Source organism: Oncorhynchus mykiss, chromosome 22 (assembly GCF_057628025.1).
Source record: "Oncorhynchus mykiss isolate SJ-2025 chromosome 22, ASM5762802v1, whole genome shotgun sequence".
NCBI lineage: Eukaryota > Metazoa > Chordata > Actinopteri > Salmoniformes > Salmonidae > Oncorhynchus > Oncorhynchus mykiss.
In genome coordinates this window covers 37,906,041-37,932,935 of record NC_143043.1, presented here as the reverse complement: position 1 = coordinate 37,932,935, position 26,895 = coordinate 37,906,041, and the positions used below count along the sequence as shown (strand labels likewise).

At 38.8% G+C, this 26,895-nt stretch overlaps 1 protein-coding gene across 50 annotated transcripts in view; it reads right to left on the bottom strand.

Moving 5' to 3' along the window:
• LOC110501770 (titin) overlaps positions 1–26,895 on the bottom strand; it is a 186,535-nt gene that overhangs the window by 126,133 nt on the left and 33,507 nt on the right. For 5 of the 50 annotated variants that reach the window (XM_090215946.1, XM_090215949.1, XM_090215948.1 and 2 more), the window contains 55 exons: positions 26,557–26,835; positions 25,734–26,297; positions 25,170–25,451; positions 24,797–25,075; positions 24,400–24,681; positions 24,032–24,310; positions 23,654–23,941; positions 23,251–23,529; positions 22,875–23,156; positions 22,509–22,787; positions 22,117–22,395; positions 21,730–22,008; positions 21,333–21,620; positions 20,958–21,236; positions 20,583–20,864; positions 20,198–20,476; positions 19,816–20,094; positions 19,438–19,716; positions 19,044–19,331; positions 18,651–18,929; positions 18,105–18,386; positions 17,394–17,672; positions 16,997–17,278; positions 16,616–16,894; positions 16,220–16,507; positions 15,813–16,091; positions 15,425–15,706; positions 15,060–15,338; positions 14,661–14,954; positions 14,203–14,481; positions 13,544–13,834; positions 13,138–13,425; positions 12,892–13,008; positions 12,492–12,777; positions 12,197–12,380; positions 11,866–11,940; positions 11,490–11,757; positions 11,375–11,389; positions 9,059–9,127; positions 8,537–8,593; positions 8,239–8,316; positions 8,010–8,060; positions 7,537–7,677; positions 7,253–7,327; positions 6,720–6,881; positions 6,122–6,430; positions 5,832–5,909; positions 5,638–5,721; positions 2,674–3,834; positions 2,468–2,530; positions 2,176–2,259; positions 1,968–2,048; positions 1,589–1,681; positions 1,369–1,437; positions 432–470 (listed from right to left, as the gene is read on the bottom strand). In XM_090215946.1, the coding sequence (XP_090072072.1) occupies positions 432–470; positions 1,369–1,437; positions 1,589–1,681; positions 1,968–2,048; positions 2,176–2,259; positions 2,468–2,530; positions 2,674–3,834; positions 5,638–5,721; positions 5,832–5,909; positions 6,122–6,430; positions 6,720–6,881; positions 7,253–7,327; positions 7,537–7,677; positions 8,010–8,060; positions 8,239–8,316; positions 8,537–8,593; positions 9,059–9,127; positions 11,375–11,389; positions 11,490–11,757; positions 11,866–11,940; positions 12,197–12,380; positions 12,492–12,777; positions 12,892–13,008; positions 13,138–13,425; positions 13,544–13,834; positions 14,203–14,481; positions 14,661–14,954; positions 15,060–15,338; positions 15,425–15,706; positions 15,813–16,091; positions 16,220–16,507; positions 16,616–16,894; positions 16,997–17,278; positions 17,394–17,672; positions 18,105–18,386; positions 18,651–18,929; positions 19,044–19,331; positions 19,438–19,716; positions 19,816–20,094; positions 20,198–20,476; positions 20,583–20,864; positions 20,958–21,236; positions 21,333–21,620; positions 21,730–22,008; positions 22,117–22,395; positions 22,509–22,787; positions 22,875–23,156; positions 23,251–23,529; positions 23,654–23,941; positions 24,032–24,310; positions 24,400–24,681; positions 24,797–25,075; positions 25,170–25,451; positions 25,734–26,297; positions 26,557–26,835 (12,945 nt within the window). Of the gene's footprint in view, positions 1–431; positions 471–1,368; positions 1,438–1,588; positions 1,682–1,967; positions 2,049–2,175; positions 2,260–2,467; positions 2,531–2,673; positions 3,835–5,637; positions 5,722–5,831; positions 5,910–6,121; positions 6,431–6,719; positions 6,882–7,252; positions 7,328–7,536; positions 7,678–8,009; positions 8,061–8,238; positions 8,317–8,536; positions 8,594–9,058; positions 9,128–9,560; positions 9,636–9,992; positions 10,038–10,139; positions 10,173–10,540; positions 10,568–10,661; positions 10,740–10,834; positions 11,166–11,374; positions 11,390–11,489; positions 11,758–11,865; positions 11,941–12,196; positions 12,381–12,491; positions 12,778–12,891; positions 13,009–13,137; positions 13,426–13,543; positions 13,835–14,202; positions 14,482–14,660; positions 14,955–15,059; positions 15,339–15,424; positions 15,707–15,812; positions 16,092–16,219; positions 16,508–16,615; positions 16,895–16,996; positions 17,279–17,393; positions 17,673–18,104; positions 18,387–18,650; positions 18,930–19,043; positions 19,332–19,437; positions 19,717–19,815; positions 20,095–20,197; positions 20,477–20,582; positions 20,865–20,957; positions 21,237–21,332; positions 21,621–21,729; positions 22,009–22,116; positions 22,396–22,508; positions 22,788–22,874; positions 23,157–23,250; positions 23,530–23,653; positions 24,311–24,399; positions 24,682–24,796; positions 25,076–25,169; positions 25,452–25,733; positions 26,298–26,556; positions 26,836–26,895 lie in introns of those variants that run through there. The other 45 variants (XM_090215944.1, XM_090215947.1, XM_090215950.1 and 42 more) reach the window with 35 other exon arrangements.

The following is a 26,895-nucleotide window of genomic DNA, read 5'->3' as shown; positions in this document are numbered from 1 at the left end:
ATTCACTCGGCAACAAAAGATTTAGGACAGTTCACGGGACATATTTTCAAACAGACAAGTTAAACAGACATTTTCCCAAGTAAAGTAAACTGGTATCTATCATGTATTTAAATGAGTAATTCGTTGATCAAATGATAAAGCTATCTTTTAATGTTTGATCTCTTAATCTGTTTACTATCTATGTTTTGCATTACTAGGTTAATAATAATGCTTTGATATATTGTTATTGTGTTCTACCCTTTGATATATTGTTATTGTGTTCTACCCTTTGATATATTGTTATTGTGTTCTACCCTTTGATATATTGTTATTGTGTTCTACCCTTTGATATATTGTTATTGTGTTCTACCCTTTGATATATTGTTATTGTGTTCTACCCTTTGATATATTGTTATTGTGTTCTACCCTTTGATATATTGTTGCAATCTTACCTTTGCCAGCTCCCCCGGGTGCTGTTACAGGGCCCTTATCTGTAGGAATGTAGGAATGTAAGATTCCAGTTAAGGTATAGGATGAAAATATATTGTAAGGGATTCGGGAAAGCACCCATACGTTTGTGGCTAATCACTAGGATAGAATGTGATAAACTGTCTTATAAGAGGGGAAAATGTACTTCGACACACAGTATAGCTGTATACAATTAACACTGTACATTACACACTCAACATATACACTATACATACATTGGACGTTACCCATGTCATAAAGATTATACACATCTCTTACAGCCATATACATCAAACATGTACTATGTACATATATACACTACAAGAAGCAGGGGTATCAATATTTGGGTTAGAGGAAGAAGTGTGTCATGCAATATGTTGACTTTTGATGGTTTGAGCAATGTATTCCTTTTCACATTGGTGAAGACTTTTTGAAATGTAATGGCTCTGTAGCAGGTGTGTAAGTACAGGCAGTTGCATGCGACTTACCCCTATTGCCAATATTTTCTGAGAAAAGAGTACTGCATGTACTTACTAGCCTGTACAGGGTAACTACTGTTAGTTATTACACTAGTAGAGTGTAGAAGTGTCTTTATTCTAAGCAAGCAGTATCAAGCATGCACATTTTGTTAGAAGTACACACTTCAAGTGAGTAGGTATCACGAGATAAAGACAAACAGATAAACCTCTAACAAGGTTTAAAAGTATGCTGTAGAGTAGACAGACAAACGAAGCAACATAAAATTTGGTTTCTAAGTGCCAGTGTAAAATGCAAGTATACATGTTGTATACATACAGGTGTGTTCACTCATACTACTTAAGTGCAGCATGCGTGAGGCTCACATGCTCTTAGGAACCTGTCAATAAGAGCAAACAGACATTTGAAGAACACACCATGAATGACAGAAACAAAAAAGACTACCTTCAGGGGGGGAAGCACTAGGTGAAACAGGTGAAGGCGTTTTCATCGGTGGAGAGGATCTCTTTTCAGCTGGTGACATTTTAAATACAAATATGCCAAAGGTCATAATCAGGACAATCAAGAGGGTTTGAGCTAAAATTTGCTCACCAACTACAAACATGTAATAGAGCAGATAGGCATTAAGAAAAAACTACATTGAAACAAACATCAGAAACACTACCTTCAGTAGGAGACACTGTTTCTACAAGAGGAGCAGGTGAAGGCTTTGGTATCTGAGGTGGTGGGGGGGAGGCTTTCTTCTGCACTGGTTTCACTTTAAATACAAGTATTCTAAGGTCACATTCAAGAACTGACAGCTTGAGCTAAGAGTTGTTAAACAAACACTTAAGAACTGACAGCTTGAGCTAAGAGTTGTTAAACAAACACTTAAGAACTGACAGCTTGAGCTAAGAGTTGTTAAACAAACACTTAAGAACTGACAGCTTGAGCTAAGAGTTGTTAAACAAACACTTAAGAACTGACAGCTTGAGCTAAGAGTTGTTAAACAAACACAAACAGTGACAGAACATAACATGAATGACAAAAACACAAGAGACTACCTTCAGGGGGAGAAGCTTTCTCCACATGGGGGGCATCTGAAGGCTTTGGCTTCGGTGCAGAGATTTTCTTGTCTGGTGTCGCTTTAAATACAAGTACCCCAAGGTCACAATCAAGAACTGACCACTTTGGCCAAAGACTCATTAAAGAAACACTGAAAGAGCAGACTATCATTTGAGGAAAACAACATGCATGACACAAACACACTACCTTCAGGGGATGATACTTTTTCTACATAGGGAGCAGGTGAAGGCTTTGGTGTTGGAGGAGAGATTTTCTTCTCCTCTGGTGGTTCTTTAAATACAAGTACACCAATGTCACATTCAAGAAAAAACTATTGTGGTTTGTTTAAGATTTGTAAACAAACACTGACACAATGAAACAGATTGAAGAAGATTGAGACATGAAACATTAAGGACAACACTTAGGAAAACACAATACAACAAGAAGATGTAAGAGTTTAGTTTAGTTTTTGATGAAGACGTAAGAGTCCCTTTAGTACCTTGTGGACGAGTGGTATCATCTGTAATTGAAACAGGGACCACTTCAGGGGCGACCCTTTGGTCTGGACAAGAAAAAGTATTATGCAATATTTAGACCACACAAAGATTTAGTCATGACAATATACAGTCCAACAAGGAAAGACGTAAGAAGAATACACCAAGACAGACAGACAATATATAAGAATGAGGCCCTCAGATTAAATACCTTTGTGAGGTGTTGGAGGCTGAACTCTCTCTTCTTCTTCTTTTTCCTTTTGTTTGATTGTCTTCTGTGATATTTTAGTTTTATACGGGATGTCATCTTCATTAGGTGAAACAGCTTTCTTAGGTGGAATGACATCTACTTTAGGTGAAACAGCTTTCTTAGGTGGAATGACATCTACTTTAGGTGAAACAGCTTTCTTAGGTGGAATGACATCTACTTTAGGTGAAACAGCTTTCTTATATGCATTGGCTTCTTCCTCAGATAAGACAGCTTTCTTAGAAGGAATGGCTTCTTCCTCAGATAAGACAGCTTTCTTAGAAGGAATGGCTTCTACCTTAGGTGAGACAACTTTCCTTTGAGGAATAACCTTTATACTTAAGATAGCTTCTTTCTTAGTGGTAGGAGTAGCTGATTTCTTTGGTGGAACCACTGTCGCTGGGTCAATGTGTCTAACACTATCTCTTTGGGTTGCATCTTCCTCTTTCTTTGCAACAATGGCTTGAATTGGTTGATCATCTATTTTCTTTATTGGAACTTCTTGCCTTACTATCTCAGTTTGTTGTATATCTTCCTCTTCTAAAGAAATATCATCCCTTACGTTTATCTGAGTCAATTCCTTTTCTCTCTCATATATCATAGCTTTGTCTCCATATGATACCTCTTCTCTGAAACTAACTTCCTCTGCCAGGGAAATTTTCTCAATGAAACCTGTTCTCTGTGAAACTTGCCCTGCTTCAGTCACAAGATCCCTCATCACTGAAACGTCTTGCCTTACTTCAGTTACTGAAGCCTTCTTCACTGCAACTACTTGCCGTGCTTCGGTCACTGAATCTCTCTTCACTGAAACTTCTGGCCTCTTTTCAGCCACTGAATCCACCTTCACTGAAACTTTTTGTGGCACTTCAGTCACAGAATCCCTCTGCACTGGAACTTGTTGCCATGTTTCAGTCACGGAATCCCTCTTAACTGAAACTTCTTGTCTCATTTCAGTTACTGAAGTCTTCTTCACTGAAAGTTCTTGCCACACTTCAGAAGCTGAATCAAGGTTTGGTGAAACTTCTTTCAGCTGTTCAGTTACTGAATCCCTCTTCACTGAAACATCTTTCCTTGCTTCAGTCTCTGTTGTTACAGTTAGCTCAGTTGTTGAAGGAACTGTGATGGCTTTAAAGACAACACAAATTCAAGATTTGCACAAGAAGAGAATATGAATTCAAGATTTGCACCATACAACGGTGACTAAGAAGATGACAGTAAAACACAGAGACACTTTTACATAAAAGGTTGCCTGGAAGATGTGAATGTGTTTGAATAACATTCGGAAAGTATTCAGACCCCTTGACTTTTTCCACATTTTGTTACGTTACAGCCTTATTCTAAAATGGATTGAATATTTTTTCTCTCAAATCAATCTACACACAATACCCCATAATGACAAAGTGAAAACAGGTTTTTTGAATTGTGCTATGACACTGGAAATTGAGCTCAGGTGCATCCTGTTTCCATTGATCATCCTTGAGATGTTTCTACAACTTGATCGGAGTCCACCTGTGGTAAATTCAATTGATTGGAAATTATTTGGAAAGGCACACACCTGTCTATAAAAGGTCCCACAGTTGACAGTGCATGTCAGAGCAAAAACCAAGCAATGAGGTCGAAGGAATTGTCCATAGAACTCAGAGATAGGATTGTGTCGAGGCACAGATCTGGGGAAGGGTACCAAAAAATGTCTGCAGCATTGAAGGTCCCCAAGAACACAGTGGCCTTCATCATTCTTAAATGGAATAAGTTTGGAACCACCAAGACCCTTCCTAGAGCTGGCCGCCCGGCTAAACTGAGCAATCGGAGGGGAAGTGCCTTGGTCAGGGTGGTGACCAAGATCCCAATGGTCACTTTAACAGAGCTCTAGAGTTCCTCTGTGGAGTTGGGAGAACCTTCCAGAAGGACAACCATCTCTGCAGCACTCCACCAATCAGGCTTTTATGAAGCCACTCCTCAGTAAAAGGCACCTAAAGGACTCTCAGACCATGAGAAACAAGATGCTCTGGTCTGATGAAACCAAGGTTGAACTCTTTGGCCTGAATGCCAAGCGTCACGTCTGGAGGAAACCCGGCACCATCTCTACGGTGAAGCATGGTGGTGGCAGCATCATGTCTGGAGGAAACCCGGCACCATCTCTACGGTGAAGCATGGTGGTGGCAGCATCATGTATGGAGGAAACCCGGCACCATCTCTACGGTGAAGCATGGTTGTGGCAGCATCATGTCTGGAGGAAACCCGGCACCATCCCTACGGTGAAGCATGGTGGTGGCGGCATCATGCTGTGGGGATGAACGGCGCAAAGTACAGTGAGATCATTCACGAAAACCTGCTCCAGAGCGCTCAGGACCTCAGACTGGGGTGAAAGTTCATCTTCCAACAGGACAATGACCCTAAGCACACAACCAAGACAATACAGGAGTGGCCATTCAATGTCCTTGAGTGGCCCAGTCAGAAGCCGGAATTGAACCCGATCTAACATCTCTGGAGAGACCTGAAAATATCTGTGCAGCGATGCTCCCCATCCAACCTGACAGAGCTTGAGAGGATCTGCAGAGAATAATGGGAGAAACTCCCCAAATACAGGTGTGCCAAGCCCGTAGCATCATACCCAAGAAGACTCAAGGCTGTAATCGCTGCCAAAGGTACTTCAACAAGTAAAGGGTCTGAATATTTATGTGAATGTTAATTATTATTATTATTTTTTTTTAATTTGCAAAGATTTCTAAACCTGATTTTGCTTTGTCATTATAGGGTATTGTGTGTAGATTGATGAATACAATTTTAGAATAAGCCTGTAGAGTAGCAAAATTTGGAAAAGGTCAAGAGGTCTGAATACTTTCCGAATGCAATATATATCAAAATGTGACTGTAATGACAGCATTTTAGAATGTAGAGTTGTAGAACACATGTAATGCAGTACAATACCTTTTACTTCAGGGGTTTCTTTGGGCTTAGGTGTGACTTCTAATTTTGCTGCTGGAGTAACTTTCTCTGGTTTCTGGGGGACTTCTATTCAAACAAGTTAATAATAAAAGCAATCACTAAAAGGAGCTCAAAGTTACTGAGAATCATGTATGTACCAACGTGTGCTTTAGGAGAAGTCATGGTTTCTAGCATACCTTTTGTGACAGCAACTTCATCCTCCTTTTTAGGTTTAGTTACTGGTGTTCTCACAGGCGGCTCATCCTTCTGTTTAACTTTTTTAAGACACACATGACATTACCAAACAAATCGCAATACAGTACAAGCATGACAGCACAAACACAATATAAACAGAATCTTATGGAATTCATTCTGTTCAAAAGACTACCAAGAGTTTTGAAGATGAAAGAAGAGTTCAAAATGGAAAGGAAACCATTTTTTTAATAACATCAGCATTTTCAATATCCAAAGACGTTGAAATATATACCTTTCTCTGTGTGGATTTCCTTTAGTGCAACTGGCTCTGCCGTGCTAGTTGCTTGCTGTGGCTTTTTAACTGCCTCTTCCTTTGGTGCTGCAACTGGCTCTGATTTGCTCATTGCTGTTTTTTTAGCTGCCTCTGTTGGTGTTGGTGCAGTTGGTGCTGCAACTGGCCTAGGCTTGCTAGTTTCCAGCTTTTTATCGGCATCTGTTGGTGTTGGTGCAGTTGGTGCTGCAACTGGCCTAGGCTTGCTAGTTTCCAGCTTTTTATCGGCATCTGTCTTTGGCCTCTCCGTTGTTTTAACATCCGTGATAACTTAAAAGGACATTCGTCAGTTGTTTTTTGCTACTTACATCATCAATGGATGAAGAAGAGAAACCAGTATGTGCTAATCACACTCTAACGAGTGCTTTGCACATTTACAAAGAGCATGCTAAGTCAAGAAATAACCACAAAAAGACAACAATTTACAGAAAACAAGTTCTGACAAACAAACCTTCAACATACTGGCAAACAACACATTATTTAAATCAAGAAACAATCAGATTTGTGGATTGCATAAGAAGAGTACATATACCCTCAAGGATATATGACTTTCAAGTACCTTTTGTTGGAGTAGTGTCTGTCTTTTTGGGAACATCTTTAGGTTTAGGTGGTGGAATCGCAGATTCTTCTTTCTTTGTGATCTCTGGTACTTTTTTGGGAACAACCTTAGCTGCAGGTGGTTGAGGTGTGGGTTCTTCTTTCTTGAGGATTATTTCTGGCACTTTTTAAGAACATTATGATTAAATGGATGATTCACCCAAATTACAAATTGCCAGCACATATTCTATGGACCTATTGAGTCAGCAATCCAATACTTGGGTTTGTTTAAGCTGTGGCTAAGGAAACCAAACAAATATTGGATTGCTGACTCTACAGATTTGAATATTGCTTGCTAATTATCCATACGATAATTTAAGAATTGTAATTTGGGAGAATTTGGAACAGTAAAAAAACACAGCTAAAGAGGTTAGCATAAATAAGAATGAAGAGATAGCTTTTTCACAACACTTAGAAGACATGTACATACAACACAGCTTAAGATGTATAGTATATTTCAACGAGTTAACATTATTGCTAAACTGGAAGCTTTACCTTTTTTTGAAATTTCCTCTTGTGGAGGTGACTCTGGCTTTCTAATGGGCTCAGCTTTGGGGTATTCCTCAGGAACTTTAAAGAACATTTGTTTTGTTTTAATGCTCAATAATTAATTCAGAGTGAAGCAAACAAAACAAACGAATGCATACATATCTCATTACAAACATCAATAAACACAGGTAGACATAAAGACATTGTGTTTGACTTGGACAAAAATAGTGCATACATGTCATAAAAGGACAAGAGTAGGAAAGAGCAATAAAGACAATATATAACAGTACCTTTGGGGTGAGGAGCTTCTGGTGTCTTTGTGGGAATGGGTTTTGGCTTTGGTTGAGCTTCAACCCTAGCTGCAGGTGCCATTTTTGTCTCAGGGGCCACTTTGGGCTCAGTAGCCATGTGAGGTATGGGTGTAGGCACATCTTTCAGGTAATACAGAAACACTACCATTAGCAAATGTAAAGAATATACTTATAAAAGATGTAAGACTAAGAGAAAGCAAGAATACACACATGACAGTAAACAGTTCAATAAGAAATGATCCAATGCTCTCAAGTGAATTACTTCACAGGCATTGATGAGACTACCAGTGAGTATGTTTCACCACTGTCAAACCACAAACAATGACAAGCCACAGACACATTCAAAAATATGGTATAAAATCACAGAAAAGACACATTGAACACGCACAGAAAATGAGACGAATCAAAAACAGTTTATATAAAGCATTGGCTGACAAAAAAAGGTGTAATACCTTTGCTGGGTTCTGGTCGTGAAATGGGCCGCTTTGGTTCAACATATTCTTCTAAGATAAATGAAAAAGGTTACTAGACTTATCTGATAAAAGTAAACACATTTAAAATGCTAAGAATCAAATCAGCGTGCTATTCGCATTAAGAGATCAACAGACAAAGACACAAAGGACAGACAGAGAAAAGAGCGAGGGACAGATAAAGTAACACAAACACACAACATTACTGTACCTGTAGGAGTGGGACAGGGCTTTTCATGTTCAACCAGTGGAGTGATCTTTTCTTCATGAGGCCTCCTTGCTTCAGGTACTTAAAAACATTGTGACTCTGTTTAAATGTCTCTGTCTGCACATACAGTACGCTGTACATTGTAGATCTTACATCCTACATAACTGATGACATCAAACATACTTGACATAAACCAAAAATTTTTTACACAAATGAACAGTCATAAAGAATGGTTGACAAACAACATAGAATTAAAGAGAAAGGAAAGAATGACCTTAGAAGCAGAGGGTCATGTGAATACCTTTGGTCGGAGCTGGAGCTGATGGCCTTTCCTCAGGTTTCTTGTAAGCTTCAGGAACTTCAAAGATAATTCCTTCATTAGAATACTAACTACTGCACAAATACTACTGCCATATGCGCCAGTAGACACAAAGGGGATAAGTTAGTAAGTAGGCTAATACTATTACAAAAACTCTACTGCCTTACATGCCAATAGACAAAAACACAGTAACTTAGTAAGTAGGCTAATACTACTGCAAAGCTTTGTCTGCAGTAATTTGGTGTTGCATTAATACTGTGTTAATGAAGCACTTTACGTTTAAATTGATGTTTACACAAATAGATATTGCCGCACATTGGCAGACTCACAGACGACAGCAGGTATGTACAGTAGTTGGACAGACAAAAGAGTTTGGTTGGACAACATGTAGACCCAATGGCCATTTTTCAAGAGAAGTTACAAAGTAACATTGAGTTTGGCATGTTTACAAGTTTAATTCACAGCCATAAGCGTACAGTCATAAGCTGTCTTATGTGTCAATACCTTTAGGTACTCCTTCTCTTGTTCCCACTTGAGTTTTGGAAACACTTTCATCAACGGGTATCCTTTCTCCTGATGAAAAACAAGGAACAAACTTGTTTTAAGGGCATTTAAAGAAGTTAAAATTAACAAATGTAGGACTGACATAACATATCCTAAAAAAAATAATCATCAAATAGGATAGAAGAAACAACAATGTCATACAACATTTAAATAGATGTAATGGTGATATTAGGGATTAATCAATGATCCTGTATTTACAGTACAACAACTGAAGAAACACAAAAAGAGGGATAAAATGAAAGTGTTAGTACAAGAAAACTAGGGAACATTGACATGACATACATAAAGTACACACACGCACACACACACACACACACACACACAACCTTTGAACCTATTACAGTTGACAAACAAGAGAGATTTCTTGCCATATGCAGATATTTAGTAATTATTGTTATTTTATCGACTGATACATGTTATCTCCAGAATACTATTATTATACCTGTGTATGAAGAGAACTGAAGTTCTATCTTTTCTTCTTGCATTTCCCAACTCTCTTGCATTTCTCGCTCAAATTCTAGTTAGTATATCAAATGATAATAATCAATTGCAATAATACATTGTTGGAATGAGAGAATAAACACAGCATCTTACTAGTGACACTAAAAACAATTAAACTACAATGAATAAACAAAAACAATTAAATTAAGAATGAATGATAAGGAAGTGATGATGGATTGTTAGATTTTTTGTGATGAGTTTAAGTGCCCAAACAACAAGCCCAACTAAAGGATGATAAGTATTTAATATTAGGGATGAGGTATTGATGAGGGATGAGGTCTTGATGAGTGATGAGGTATTTATTAGGGATGAAGGATTTAAGTAAGTATTAGAAGTCGCATGTGGGATTAAGATAAATCACAAGGTATTGTACCTCTCATTTCTGTCCTCTCTTCATAATAGTATTCAGCTGATTCTTCTTTGGGTTAAAAACGGAAGAAATTCTTAATTGTACCATAAAAGATTCCAGTTTTAGTTTATGTAAATTTTCAACTTAACAATTAACATGTGCCAATCTTACCTTTGTATGCTTGTATTGATGAATCTGGGACATCTAAGGGTGTTGTAATAAATAAGTATACATATAATCTGACAATATACACATGGTTAATGTTTACAGAATATTAGATTGGGGTGGTTATTTGCTATGGCAGTAAAACCTCACATATCCAACAAAGCCTGTCCAATAATATACCTTACATTTCATGTTGATATTCATGTCATAAAGACAGAAAATTACTAAATATTTTGTCACAGTGATTATTTTCAGTTATTTTCTATTGCAATGACCAACCTATAAACTCTGGTTCAAACAAGGTTGACGTGCGGTTTTACTGTACTTTAAAAGGTCTTTGGGAATTTTAGAAATTTGGTCCTACATCTGTTAATTTGGCATTTGGTTAATTTGAAAATAATACTCACCAAAAGGAACCCTTCCTAATTCAATTTCTGTGAAAGGAGGAAGTAAAGGTATTATAACACGAGAATAATAATTGATGTATATAAATGCCTATAGGCATATCTAGCTAGTAAATGTACAGACCTTTGCCTGAAAGGTAAAGTTCAGCTGTGCTTTTAGCTTCACCGTTGGGTTCCAACCGCGCAATCACCGAGTAAACGCCTACAGGATTCGTAATGAAGATGGCTGAGTTTCTCATGATTATATTTTTATTTGTACGACTATAAAGTACATTTGCTTGACTAAAATCTACACACCTTCATCATCAGAGGTTATATTGCGGATGGTCATAAAGTGTCGTCGGCCTTCACTTCTGAAGTTATACTTTGGGCTCTCTTTAAGTCCCCAAGTGTCTTTGTACCATGTAACGATAGCATTGTCGAAGGACAACTCGCATTCGAAGGTAGCAGATTGGTTCTCATTCACTTCAATGCTCCGGATGCGTTTGGTGAAGTGAATTATGCCAGCTAAAAGCAGATCATGGGAATCACTCTTAGCGTTGGCAGTTTGGTTTTGTTTAAAACCATGAGTAACATTTTTTATCTTAAGTGTTACATCCTTTCTTAAAATCATTTATTACAAATATAATTGTGATTCTTAAGTTGGATCTTAAATATCGAAGTGAATCTATGTTAAATGCAGTAAAACATAAAGAAGTCAAACATAAAGAACAAGAACAATCTAACAAACAAAGACATGTACAATACGAGCAGCAAAGAGGTTAGTAAGTGATATCCTGGAGGCAAACTAAATGATATCCTAAATCCAAACTATTTGTTCAAACTATGGTCCCTTACCTTGTTGATCTCCATCTGTAAATTAGTATGGGAATAAGAAATAGATCAATTCCCAGTATAAACAATTCCGTACATCTCTTTCATGAGGACTCAAAAAACATAAATGAGTACCTACCCTCAACGGTCAATTTGGCGCTGGAGATATGTGGGCCACATACAACACGGTAGTTGCCCTGGTCTTTGGTTTGACACTGCTTGATCTTCAAGATGTGACGGTCCCCAACAATGCTGATTTCATATTTGTCATTGTTGTCAAGCTTCTGAGTTCCCTTGTACCAGGACAGGGTGATCTCAGGGTAGTTGATCTTGATGTCACACTCAAAGGTTGCTGTGCTTAATGGAGTGGTATCTTGGTCTTCGATGTCGCTCACCAGAGTGACAGGCTGTAGATAAAAAGTATTTTTATCAGTGGATATTTTGTCTAACCTAACACATTTTAGTGGACGTATTCAGATAGTTCCAACACTTAATATTTTAGGAACATTTAGTACCTCAGCCTGCATTCTTGATTGCAACTCAGCCATAAACCTGGCCGTATCCTTAGATTCTCCTCCATGCTCAGTTTCCTGGATCAGAAAAATGTATAGTTATATATCATACTCACAATAAAGAGTTATTTACAGCAGGGATCAACATTATGATAAATCCATAAAAGCAGAGTAGTTTTTGCTGCCCCAAGAACAGCTTATGAAAAAGCTGTGGTGGGCAGCAAGTTATCCTGGATGACTTACTTCCCTGTAGGGTGAAACCTTTCCTGGGCCAGTGCCAATGTCGAGCAATGCTTAGTCCTAGATAGGCCATTTCAATGATTTATTATCTTACCGGTTTTCCACTTTCCGCTTCTTTCTCCCTCTTCAGCTGCTCAATGGCCTGAAGAAGACAACGGTAGTCAGTGATTCCGTATTCTCTAACAACTTTTTCATAGTCTTTGGGGTCTACACCCCTAAGAATCTCCACGAGGTCAATCTCTCCCTCCTTCTTTGGACTTTTCTGTTTGGATGGTGTCCTGTGTGTGAAGAGAGGGATATATATATAGTAGTTAAAATAATTTCAAGTGTCTCTCATTAGATGTTAAAGTTATTGGTGGCATTACATATTTCTTTACAACTACACATACTTCTTCAGTTTTGCTCTGAAGTCTCCATCTACTCCCCCGGTGTCTTTCCTTTCGTCAACATTCAGGTCAGTGCTGCATTCTATTTCTCCTGCTTTGTTAGTTGCGACACATCTGTACTGTCCGGAGTCAGATTTGGTTATTTCTCTGATCTCCAACTTGGCATCTGGGCCTTTCTGCTCAATAGTGATGCGACCACCATGAGTGATCTGTCTCCACTTGCCCTTCATCCATTTCACGTTAGGAATAGGATCACCTCCAACTTTGGCAATGAAAGTTGCAGTGCCCTCTGTGAGTCAGAAACAACATAAAGTTGGCATCATGCACAAGCACAGTAAAGTATTTTCTAAGGATGTTGAGGTAAATGTTTAGATGTAATTAAGAATAAGTTAATCATACTTACTCTCTGTTACATTGACACTCTGGGGCTCATCTACAAAGAACAAGTTGTCAAATCTCTTTGTTGGAGTCTTTGCTGGAGCTGGGGCTGCAGCAGTGGCCTCAGGTTTGACCTCTTTTTCTGAAATCAAACAGAATTTCAGTCAAGCAGCTGCCCAGAGGGAAAATCACAATGACATGTCAAATTGCAGCAACAGTATACAAAAGAGGAATGTCAAGTAAATACTTTTGCACAATATGACCTTGTTACCTCTAATTGTCACTCTGGACCTTGCAAATTCACTTCCAACATCGTTGGTAGCCTTGCAGAGATAGTCCCCTGCATCTGTTTTCGATGTGCGGAGGACCTCCAAAGAGGCAGTGCCATCAGAAAAAACAACTCTACAGTTTGTGGAAGATTTGATCTCCTTCCTTTCCTTCAACCAATTAATCTTCAGAGGAGGGGCTCCATGGACATGGCAGCTAAGCTTCAGGTTCTCACCCTCGTTTACAGTCACAGGTTTGAGAGGGATGTCGAATACTGGGCCCTTCTTGTGTTCTGGTGATGTTTAGTGAACAACAAAGATTTTTTCATAGAAGCATGCACAAAAATGTTGACTAGTGATGCAACATAATGCATACAAATATAATATGACAATACACACAAAGATACGTACCTGAAATGTTAAGTGACACTTGGTAGGAGGCACTACCAGCTTCATTGGTGGCTGTGCAGGTATAAGCACCACTGTCCGAGAGTTGGGAGCTCTTGATATGCAGCATGGCCACGTTGCTCTTGAATTCCATTTCGTACTTATCAGAGGCGTGAATTTCACTGTGATTCTTGGACCAAACGATGTCAATGGGTTGAGATCCAGATAAACGACCCTCAATCTTCACCAAATGACCCTCTGTATCTTCCATTGTCTCTGCAGGCTTCTTGGTGAAGTTGGGGGAGATTTTTCGCTCTAGTGACAAAATAAATTATACATCAATAGGTTGAATTATGAAAATGATGTCCTTGAATCAAAGTATAAGGGTCACTATAGCAAGATGTAGATAACAAATATTATTTGTAAGCATTTAGGCATATTATTTCTGGAACCGTTCTGAAATAACAGGAAATACAAAAATATTGCAAGGTAATGGTAACCATATATACAACAAATTACAAAAATGAGTAATGGTAACCATATATACAACAAATTACAAAAATGAGTAATGGTAACCATACAGCCTGCTAGTGTTTACTGTACCTTGCACAACTAGTAATCAAATACTGTACCTGAAACATGTATAAGAAATACATGTAAGAAGATTTTTTAAAGATTTTTACCTATTTTTACTTGACAATGACAGATATCAGTTCCGGCTCCATTGGTAACTTCGCAAGAGTATTTCCCAGCTGCCTCAAAACTGTCACTGTTAAGGACGTCCAACATAGAGTAGGTGTCTGTGGTTGTCACAGTATACTGATAAGAGGCATAGAGTTGTTTCCCATCCTTCAGCCAGGTGACAAATATGCTGGGCGTTCCAGAGTATGTGCATTCGAGTTTCAAATGTTTGCCCTTGACAACTGAAATGTCTGCCAGCTTCTTGATGAAGTGTACTGGTTCTGAGAGGAGCAATAGTGAAATTATGTTACATCACTGTTATTAGGATGGTTTGTGCATGAAAAAAAAGACTATTTCAACACAAACACAGTGGTAGTATTTGCTGTAGCTTATCGAAGACATACTTTTAACGATGAAAGACTTTAGCAAGAACAGGAAATCTGTAAAAAAATCTACCAACCTTGAATTTGAAGCTCGAGATTAGCTTTACAAGATGCAGTTCCAACACTATTTGTAGCTATACAAGTGTATTCCCCAGAGTGTTTCATTTCACCTCGTGCAATTTTTAGGGCAGCAGTGTTATCATCATAAGACATTAAGTATTCTCCATCATTTTTTAAAGATCCATTGTCTTTTAGCCAGGAGACTTCTAAAGGAGAGGATCCTACAACACGACACTCAAATATGACTGGCTGTCCCACAGCCTGTTCAAGACTAGTAAGTTTCTTGGGGAAGGAAGGTGGTGTTTTGACATCTAGAATGGAGCAATTAAACAGAAGGCATGTTTACATTTGTTACCATGCATAACATTTGTGAAGGTAAAAATGAAGCAAGCAAAGAAAACTAAGACGAGCGTCACCTTTCACTGATAAGCGGCAGCTGTTTGAGGCAGATCCAATTCTGTTCTCAGCTTTGCATGTGTATTCGCCAGTATCAACCTTTGACGGTTTGCTTAGTATCAAAGTTGCAATGCCATTTGAAAATGCCATTTGGCAAGTATTGGTAGCACAAAGCTTTCCGTCAGCTTTGAACCAGGATATACTAATATCAGGGGTTCCTCCAATGCGGCATTTCAAGCAAACTGGATCACCAGAAGTGACTTGCATTGGTTCCAGTTCCTCAACAAAGAATGGTCGTTCTAAAGTGACAGATAAAAATGGTTAAATAAAAAAAGTAGCAAATGGATATGATTGAATGCAAATGAATGAATTGAGATGCTTTTACCTAATAAGGTCACTTGAGCATGGCAGATATCAGTTCCAACTCCATTGGTAACTTCGCAAGAGTATTTCCCACTTGCAGTCATGCTATCGCTATTGAGTACTTCCAAGACGCAGGAAGTCTCTGTGGTCAACACGTTATACTGATAAGAGGCATAGAGCTGTTTCCCATCTTTCAACCAAGTAACAAATATTTTGGGAGTTCCATTGTATGTGCATTCAAGTTTCAAAGGTTTCCCCTTTTCAGAAGACATGTCCTTCAGCTTCTTCACAAACTGTACTGGTTCTGGGAGGAGCAATAGTCAAATCAGTAACATCGCTGTAGTTTCAGTATGTTAGGATATGCATGAAAAAAAATTGTAATTTCAGAATTCATTACCATGTTAACTAACCTTTCATGAACAGATTAACTGGGCAACTTTCCTTCCCAGCATCATTAATAATCTGGCATGTATACTCTCCAGCATCTGATTTGGCCACTTTGTATAGCTCCAAAGTAGCTGCATTGCCCTGGAGAGCAATTTCACAGCCCTTTCCAGACACAATTTCCCTGGTGCCCCTGAACCATTTAAGTTTCAGTGGGGCACTTCCATTGACTGTTGCTGAAAATGTTACATTTGCACCAGGCAGAGCTTCCTTTGCCTGAGGTTTTTCCACAAAGGATGGAGGTTCTTAATAAGAAAAAAGAAATGTTGTATAGCGTAAGTATTCTCTTTCGGAAACACATCACTTCTCATGTTGGATTTATTTTTCTCCATAGGATAAAAATCCATGCTGACAAGTCTACATATCTACTGACCTTGTACAATCATAGAAGCACTTGTTTCACTGGCTCCTGCTGTGTTAACGGCTTTGCATGTGTATTTTCCAGAGTCTGACAACTTAAGAGTTGGCAGTTTAACTTTGCAGGTGTTGTCACTGCAAATAATCTCGTGATTTGGTCCACTCTTGATCTCCTGACCATTGTGGTGCCAAGAGATAGTGAAAGGTGGAGAACCTGCAACTTTGCATTCCATTTCACCAGGTTTACCAACAATAGTATGCGTGTCTCTCAGTTTCCTGATGAATGTGGGTGGAATCTTTTTATCTGTTTAAAAAATAATAAGTAATGACGGATTGTAAATGTAATAAAATGGTAATGGATTGTAAATATCAAATTCAATTAATCGGAAGGTATGATACTAGTGGTACCAACCTAGGACAGTGAGGGTTGTCTTGCAGGAAACACTGCCAACCTCATTTTTGACCTCACATTTGTATTCTCCTGTATCAACTCTCTCTGTCGACAGGACTTTCAGGCTGGAGATATTCTTTGAGAAGGTTATCTTATGCTTGGTGCCAGAGGAGAGCTCGACACCATCCTTGAACCACTTAGATTTCAATTCTGGTGTTCCGGCTACGGTGACTTCAAGAGTTGCTGAATCACCTGCCTTGACATTGAATGACTCTGGGCTATCCACAATGGTAGCCGGTTCTGAAAATTAAGTAGGACCACACTTCATATTTAGAAAACAGAAAATTACCAAATGTATGTCAATGTAATCTTCATTGAGTGGGGACATGGAGTCCTACAAACCTAAGACAGTGAGGTTGGAAACACATTCCACAACTCCAGAATCATTTTTGAGTTGGCAGGTATATTTGCCACCTGTGGTTTGGTCAGCCTTAAAGATCTTCAGGGTGACCACGCTGTTCTCAAATGTGATTTTCCGGTTGTCTCCATCCCTAAGAACATGATCCTTATCTTGCACCCAAGAAACAGTTATAGGCTGAGAGCCTTTGACGGTGGCCATCAGAGTGACTTCGTCACCCAATTTGACTGACTGGTTTACCAGTTTCTTCACGAAAACAGGTGCTTCTGAATAGTGAGAAAGGATTGATTGTGGTGAGGAGAAGCAATCATATTGGTAATGTTGTATGTATGAATATAACTAAGATATGTTGAATATCCATTGAAGATATAGTTTACTGACCTCTGAGCGTAACTGTTGTATGGCATTTTTCATATCCTACTTTGTTTGTGACCCCGCACTCATATTCACCAACATCTGAGGGGTCCACTGCAAGAATATGGAGAGTGGCAGAGCTACTCTCATTCATCATCTTATATTTCCTGCTTTCCTTAAGTGGCTTTTTGTCTTTGTACCAGATTATCTTAAAGGGTTCTGTGCCATACAGTTCACAGTATAGCATAGCATCTTTTCCTTTGATCCCCTCTACAGGTTTCAGTACTTTCATGAAACTTGGTGGATCTAAAAACAACACAATTGGCCGATCAGTTTCATTAAAGTTAAATATTCCAGGGCAAGCAGGTTTCAAGATTCCAGGGCAAACAAGTTGCATCTACCCAAGCAAGTGGACATTGGCAATCATAAGAGAAAAGAGGGCTTCAAAGGATCATGCTTTTTAGTCCATGCTAACTGTGATTGGTGTAAGTAATGACCATTAAACACAATCAATTGAATTTAAAAAGGGTGGGAAAGTCAAGGAATAATTATACATTGAGGTTCATGCTGCAACTATTTTAAAGGAAAACCTGACATCATAACACAGACAATAAACTGCAAAAGGCAATGTCAAAAATAAGTCACTGTCAGTGAAAGGGAGGAGGAATCATACATTCAGGTTCATGCTATAGAGAATGAATTAACTGCAAAAGGCAATGTCCCTTTACAGTGGCTGACCTTGCACTGTGATGATGGTGCTGCAGTTTACAGCCCCAGCATCATTCTGTGCCTCACAGGTGTATACTCCATCATCAGCAGATCTTGTGGAGCACAGCTCAAGGACTGCCACTGAGTCAACAAATGAAGTTCTACAGTTGTCACCATCTGTTATCTTATTGTCATTTTTGTACCACTGCATTCGCAGAGAGGGCGCACTTGTAACTTTGCATTCAAGATGGAGTGGCTCGCCCTGCTTCACGAACGTTGTATGTGGCAATTTCAGTACGAATTCAGGAGGTTCTGCAAAGCCCAAGAATAAGAAGTTAGAATTTGGAGAACTTCAAGGATTTGAAAAATTATCAGCAACAAAGAATGGGATGATGATGGGAGGAAGCCAATGGTTCGCTACATGGGAGAATACATTTGTTATATTACATAGAAAGACAACCCTGAAAAAAATTTGTTACGCTTGGGTTATAGGCAGAGTGATGAAGGAGCGATGAAAATGAAAAAAAGAGATGGAATTAAATAAATGAAGGGTGGCAAAAAAGAGTATAATCCAACCTTTCACCAATAAATTGGTTGTACACTTCACGGTGCCAGCGTCATTGCTAACTTGGCAAGAGTACGTTCCACTTTGCAAAAATCCAACTGAGTAAAGATCTAAGAAGCAAGATAATCCTTCCAGTCCAACTGAACATGATGGTCCAGTTATCAGTTCAGTGTCATCCTTGAACCATTTGACTGTAAAAGGAGGTGTTCCTTGAAATACACCCTGGAAGTGTACAGTGGCTTTGGGAATGACAGCCTGGGACTCAGGTTCAGATACAAAGCTTGGTGGCACTAAAAACCATTGGAAGAAAGATTAAATGAGAGACGAGTTCATCAACTGGTGCCTAGAGAAATGTAAGAGTAAGATTTAAGAGTAAAAGTAAAAACTAAAAGTATGACTCTGACCTTTTGCTTTTAATGCACCACTGCAATCACTACTTCCAGCTTTGTTTGTGATTTTACACAAGTACTCCCCTGTATCCTCTTCCTCAAAATTCTTAATTTCCAAAGACACAGTGTTGTCTTTCTGCTCTAACTGATACTTGGTTTTACTTGCAAGGACACTGCCGTCTTTGGTCCATTGCACTGATATTGGCAAAGAACCAGCGACTTTGCATTCCATATAAACTACAGAGCCCAAAACCTCCTGAGTCTCCATTAATTTCTTGATGAATGTAGGCGCAATGACTTGTTCTGTTTCAAAACAACAACAAAAATCCATTAGCAATGGAGAGTAAAATCAACTTTTGTTTTCCAAATGTTTTTAGAACTGAGAAATTCAAAGTAATTTTGCACTGACCTACGACAATCAATTTAACCTTGCAGCTGCAGGTATCAACAGAGTTTGTAGCCTCAAACAGGTAATCCCCTGCATCTTCCAGTTGTGTAGACTGAATCTTCAAACTACTGAGGTTATTCTCAAAGTTAAGTTTATTTTGCCTGCTGGGTGTGAGTTCTATTCCATCTTTTGTCCACTTTACTTTGATCTCAGGGGTGCCAGAGACCTTGCACTCCAAACTGACTGCATCACCTAGAGTGACATTTATCACCTCTGGTTTTTCTATAATCTTAGGTGGTTCTAAAATACAAACAAGCAGACATGAGGATTAGCTACAAACTTAACGATCAACTTCAAAATGTTAAACTTGATCATCATTTAAATCAAGCAAAGACACACCTTGCACCATCAGGGTTGCAAAGCACTTGTCCTGTCCAGCCTCATTTGCAACCTGGCAGGTATATTTTCCGCTGTGACAGGCCTCACAGATCGGAATCCTTAGAGTTGCCACATTATTTTCAAAGATCATTTCAGTTTTAGGATCTACCAAGATCCAGTTCTCATCTTTTTTCCATTGTACAGACAGAGATGGCGTTCCCATCACAACACACTGAAATGTAGCGACACTCCCCAAAACAGAGGAAGCATTTTCCATCTTCTTTACGAAAGACGGTCGCACTAATGTGAAGAAAACATTTCATCAGAATAATAAATTGAAAATGCTGACATTTTCAATGTGAAAACTGACTTAGAGAAATAATGATCATCATAAGTGACTAACCTTTCATAGACATTGTGGTGCTACACGAACAGCTTCCCACCTCATTTGAAACTGTGCACTGATAACCACCAACATCTAAAGCATCACATTCCTGTATTTTCAGGCTCATGACATTACCATATTCATAAATTGCATGCTTCTTATTGGTTTTGATCTGCTTTTTATCTTTGTGCCATGTAACCTCAAATGGACCAGTTCCTGCCACTTGGCATTCAAAGACACTCATAGAGCCCTTCACGACTTCAACAGGCGTTAACTCTCCAATAAATGCTGGGGGCTCTGAAATAAGGAAGCAGGTTTAAATGAGTGGGAGGATTGTGTCAATAAACATCTGAGTAAAATGCTGAATTACTGGCTCAAAAGACTGGAAGTAGGCTAAACCAACCTTTCACAGCTAACTCCATGCTGCAGCTCTCACTGCCTGCCTCATTACGGGCCTCACAGAAGTATACTCCACTGTCATTGGCATCAGCACCAATTATCTCTAAGCTCGCCACAGACTTAACGAAGAACATTTTGTATTTGTCACTACGACTTATCTCCTTCCCATCTCTGAACCAGTGCACTTGTATTTCTGGAGTGCCACCAACATGGCACTCAAAGTGTTTATTTTCTCTAAGTTTCACAACTGATAATTTGTCAGGTTTTTCAAGGAAACTGGGAGGTTCTGCAAAAAAGATGAACTATTCGTAAATACATATTAACGTCAAAAAAAATGCCCAAATATATTGACAAAGGTAAGTTGAAGGTCAATGCCAACCTTTGACGAAGAGCGTTGCCTGGCAAACATCAGAGCCGACGTCATTATGTATTTCACAAACATAGTTTCCACAGTCTGACGTTTTGGCAAAGAAGAGCTCCAGTGAAGTAGAGTTGTAATCTTTAATCACAGAGCAATCCGAGCTTGATAAGATCTCCTTCTTGTCTTTAAACCATTTCATGGTCAAGGGTGGCGTGCCAGACGAAAGGACATTAAACTGAACCTTTGATCCAGGCAAAACATCCATTGATTCAGGTTTTTCTAGAATAGATGGCGGTTCTGTTGATGAAAGGGGAAGATGTGCATTGTCAAAGTTGCTGTTACCTTCCAATATACTGGATATACACTGTATCTAACATCAAAAGACTAACAAACCTTTCACAAGCAAGGCACCAGAACACTGGTCTTTGCCTGCCTTATTACTAGCAATGCAGGTATAGCCGCCACTGTCAGCACTATCAAGACGACTAATTTCTAGAAATGCCGAGTTCTCAAAGAATGTGCATTTGTGTTTCTCGTCGCTCTTGATCTCCTTCTCATCTTTGTACCAGAGTACAGATATTGGCAGGGATCCAGACACAAGACACTCCAAGTGGGCAAAAGAGCCTTTGATACTCTCCATTTTCTCCAGTCTTCTTGTGAAAGATGGTTTAATAGTTTGATCTATCATAAAAGTAAATAGTATACGGTGAGTAGTTGTACACTGTAAGACGGCGGGGTATACATACATTTAAGATTGATTCAAATAAAAATTATCCACTGATCAACAAACCTAGAACAGTGATTGAAGCCTCACAGGTGCTGCTTCCAACATCATTTGAAACCTCAAAGGTGTATTCACCACTATCACTTTTCTCTGTAGAGAGTATCTTCAGTACAGAGCTCTTATCGCTGCTCTGTACTTTGTATCTTTGACCTGATGTCAGCTCTCTTCCATCCTTCAGCCACATGGCTTTGATGACTTTAGATCCTGAGAACCTGCATTCAAGAGTAGCTGGATCTCCTGTTGTTACACTGATAGACTTGGCTTGCTCAGTAATATTTGCAGGTTCTGTGATAAACAAAATATTAAATGAACAATCCACTATTTAATAGTACAATACTGTGATAAAAAGAAAATATAAATTGCAAAAGTTAAAGACCTAAATATCCAACCAACCTTTGACTGTAAGCGTGGCAAGACATTTCTGACTTCCAGCCTCATTCTGTGCCTGACAAATATATTTTCCACCATGTTTCATCTGAGTGTTTCTTAAAGTTAACACTGCCGTTCTGGTCTCATAAGATATCTTTATATGTTCGCCTTCTTTAACTTCATGATCTTCCTTTATCCATGATACAGTCATGGGCAGTGATCCCTTTAAAGTGCACTGCATAGAAATCTCTGAGCCAACTAAAGAACTGATGTTCTCTATTTTCTGTACAAACGAGGGTGGTTCTATTGAAGGAAGACCATACATGTCAAGGTATAATTCAATAATAACAACAGGTCACAGTCTATAAAATACAGATAGCTACAGTATATTTATATAATGTCGAATTTTAACCAACCTTTTAATGTAATTTGGCAATCACATGTTGTCTTCCCAACTTCATTTTCTATGTTACATTGGTATTTTCCAGCATCCCCAGACTCACATTTAAGAATCTGAAGAGTGACTACACCATCTTGTATATTTATCTTATGCCTTTTGTCATTTCTGATCTGCTTGGTGTCCTGATAACAAGATATTTCAAATGGAGCTGAGCCTGAAATAACTCCTTCGAATATAACATCAGACCCTTTCACAACTTCTTTGGACTCAAAAGCTGTCACAAACATGGGAGGTTCTACAACAAAGATAAAATAAAGTTATTATTCTACACAGACAATAACATAGTACAGATAAACTGTAAAAGTGAATACTGAATACACACCTTTGACTGTAACTGTGCTGCCGCAGTGGTCACTACCAGCATCACTTGATGCCACACAAACATAATCTCCACTATCATCAACAGAGCAGTTCACAATATCAAGTGAAGCAACTGAGTCAGTGAAGGACAGTCTGCATTTATCATTTGAAGTGATTTCAGTCTCATTCTTAAGCCACTTAACATTGATCACAGGACTGCCAGTGACTTTGCACGTCAATGTAAGTGGTTGTCCATTTTTCACCAGTTTTAATGGCTCAAGCCTCATTGAAAACTGAGGAGGTTCTGGAAATAATTGATGATAACAATTACTCCAAAAGACAGTAACATCAAGAAAAGCTGTACAAAAAATATACATAATTGATCAAAGAAAAGGCACCTTTCACAAACAAGACTGCAGAGTGTGCCACCTTCCCGGCATCATTGGCCACTTGGCAAGTGTAGTTAGCCGAGTCACTGGGTTTCACTGAGTGAAGTTCCAAGAAACTTGAAGAAGCGTCTTTCTTGATAAAACTTGCGCCTCTAGTGGTTATCTCCTTGTCCTCTCTGAACCACTTAATCGTAAAAGGAGCTGATCCAGTGAAAGCAGACTTCAAGACAACAGTAGATCCTGGTACGACATCTTGGTTGTCAGGTTTTAATGTGAAGATTGGAGGTTCTAAAATCAGGTTGGAAGAGACAAAATGTGAATGTGTTCGTTCAGCTTCATTATGGCCAAAATAATGTAACACTATTATACTACTATTAAACTATGTTACTCTAATGAGTATAGTTATTCTAACCTTTAACACATAAGGTTCCACTGCTCTCTTTAAATCCAGCAGAATTTGTTGCCCGACATGTATATACTCCCTCATCACACTTTTCTATTTGGGTTATTCCCAATGTAGCCGTGGTTTCTTTCATTTCAAGTTGATATTTCTGTCCAGACGTTATTTCTTTATCATCTTTGTACCAAGAGATGGACATGGGCTGAGATCCAGATACTTTGCTCTCCATAGTAATGTTGTTACCAATATTTCCATCAACTTTCTTAAGATTTTTTGTGAAAGATGGTGGAAGAACACGATCTGTTGAGGGGAATATAACTTTTTTCATTATAACATTCTTGTGGTTCCTCAAGTCGTAATTATGGAAAAAGCATAAACTACAAAACAAACCTAGCACTGTGACTGAACAAGAGCACTGATCTTTTCCGACGCGGTTGGACACTTCCATCGTGTATTCACATGTGCCTCCTTTCTCTGCCGCAACAATCTTTAAGATGGCTACATTGTCTTTAAGAGTGATTTTATATTTTCGACCTCCTGTAATCTCCTTTCCATCTTGGAGCCATTTCACTTTAAGATCCGGGCTTCCTGCAATTGTGCATTCCAAGGTTGCTGATTCCCCTGAAGTCACGTTGATGGATGCGGCTTTCTCTAAGATTCTAGCGGGTTCTAAAATGTAATTATACAAAGATTTTTAGATTTGAAACATCAACAGTGGCCCAAAATAATATACTTGTGTGAAATATTCTGAATCTAACCTTGAACTGCTAAAGAGGTTTCACATTTTTGTTGACCAGCCTCATTCTCTGCTTGGCAAGTATACTTTCCACCATGGCAAATGTCAACAGCTGCTATTGTCAAAATGGCGATATTATTCTGAAATGCCATGGTGATATTAGGGTCATCATCCCTAAGCCATTCAGCATCCTTCATCCACTTGACAGTAATAGGGGCAGAGCCTTTTATAGTACCCTGCAGTTTAACAGCACTGCCCAAAACTGCTGTAGTGTTCTCAATCTTCTTTGCGAATGATGGTGGTTCTAAAGAAAATTACAATTATAGCAATAATAGTCATTATAATTTAGAGGAATACATAGGTAAGAGGAATAAGAAGAAGAAGAATATCCTCCATGAATGTGTTTTGTTTTAACTAACCTTTCTGTTTGGCAATTGTCTTTGCAGTGATTGAACCAACATCATTTGACACAACACATTGATATTCCCCAACATCTGCACTTTCAAATGAGCAGATCTCCAAAGAAGCAATCGAGTCCTGAGAAACAATCTTGTATTTCCTATCGGAAGTGAGTGATTTTTTACTCCTAAACCAATTGAATTCAAATGGGGCAGTGCCTGCAACTTCACATTGGAAGAGAGCAACAGTGCCCCTGACTGCTTCAACCATTTGCAATTCCTTTTTGAAGGATGGTGGTTCTGAGAAGAGATATTTGATACAATTTCACAATAACATAATATTCAGAAGACAATATCAAAGATCGTAATTATCTACATAACTGACACAACAAACCTTTTATAGTTAACTTGGTGCTACAGCTCTCACAGCCAGCTTCATTCAGGACTTCACATGTGTAATTTCCACTGTCTAACAAAGCAATTTCACTGATCTCCAAAGTAGCAAAACCGTCCTTGAAAGTGATTTTGTATTTCTCGCCAGCCGAGAGCTCTTTGTCATTCAGAAACCAGGTGACATGGAGTTCAGGTGACCCTTTGATTGTGCACTGCAAACGTGCACTTATGCCTTGCTTCCAAACCAAGTTGGGTTCCAGTCTCTTTACAAAGACTGGGGGTTCTGCAGGATGTATGCATTGAACAATTGAACAATTCAAAACAATGTTTTAAGAAGTCATTGCTAATGAACAAAACTCAGAAAAAGAGGAGCAAATACAAGTTAAAAGTATGAGATTTTGTCAAAAGGCAGTTGAAGATGCAGCCAAAAGATACAGATGGGTGAAGATATTGCAAAATCTATAAATCTATCTGATCATAATCCAAAGATGTTAATTTCCATAACTGCATATATATTGTGCCACAAATACTGCAGAAAGCTTGAAAATGAACTGATTAGCCTTACCTTGAACCTTTATTGAAGTGGAGCAACTTGTGCTTCCAGCATCATTGGCAGCTGTACAGACATAGTTTCCAGTGTCTTTAAGTTTTCCTTTTGGAATATCAAGAGTGACCATCTTATCTTCAAAAGACTGTTTACAATCCATTGTTTGATGGAGCTTTTTGCCATCCTTTATCCAGGTGATGGACACTCCGGTATCCTCATCCAACTGACACTCAAGGTGCAGTGGATTTCCAACAGCGACTGACACTGATTCAAGTGTTTTCACAAAATAGGGTTTGTTGATGACCTTCATCTCCATGCTGCACACAGCAGTTCCAACACTGTTGAACGCTTTACACAGGTAAACACCTTGATCCGTAAGTTCAAGTTTTGATATTTCAAGAATATATTTATTCTTTTCTGAGGAGATTTTGTAGTTTCCCCCCGAAGAAATGGCATTGTTGTCTTTATGCCAGACAATAGTCATCGGTGAAGATCCAGTGACTACACACTGAATGTTTGCCTTTTTCCCAACATACAATGTCAATGGATCAGGCTTAGTAATAAAGGCAGGTGGGAAAAGTTCTATGAAATTTGAAAATAAGAAAGGGAAAATACATAATAAAACATAATAATTAACAACATATTAAGATTTATTTCAAAACCTGACAAAATCCAATAACTTGACAAATCACAAGGGAGATCATTTGTTTGAGCTTTTTTAGCGAGTATAGATGACCATAACTAGATTTGTGGAGGGAAGAAGCACATCATATTCCTAAAACCATAACCTTTGGTACAACAACCTGTTGAAATAAATTAAGTAAAAGTTCAATTCACTCACCAGTTACGTTGAGTTTGGCGGCACAGGTGTCACTGCCATTCTGGTTTGTAGCCTTGCAAGTATATTCACCACTGTCAGCTTTGGTTGGGCTCAGAAGCTCCAATGAAGATGTCAGTTGCCGACTGGTGATCCTGCAATTTGAACTCTCTTTGATAGCAGTGCCAGACTTGAACCACTTGAACTGCACATTTGGTGCATCTTCAATCTCACATTCGAACTTGGCTCCGCTGCCAACATTGATCTCCAGGGGCTGGATTTTGTACCTGAAAACCGGTGGCACTATAATGTGCAGGGAAAGGGAAGAAAATAGTACAATTAGCACACTGGCTATGATTCTGG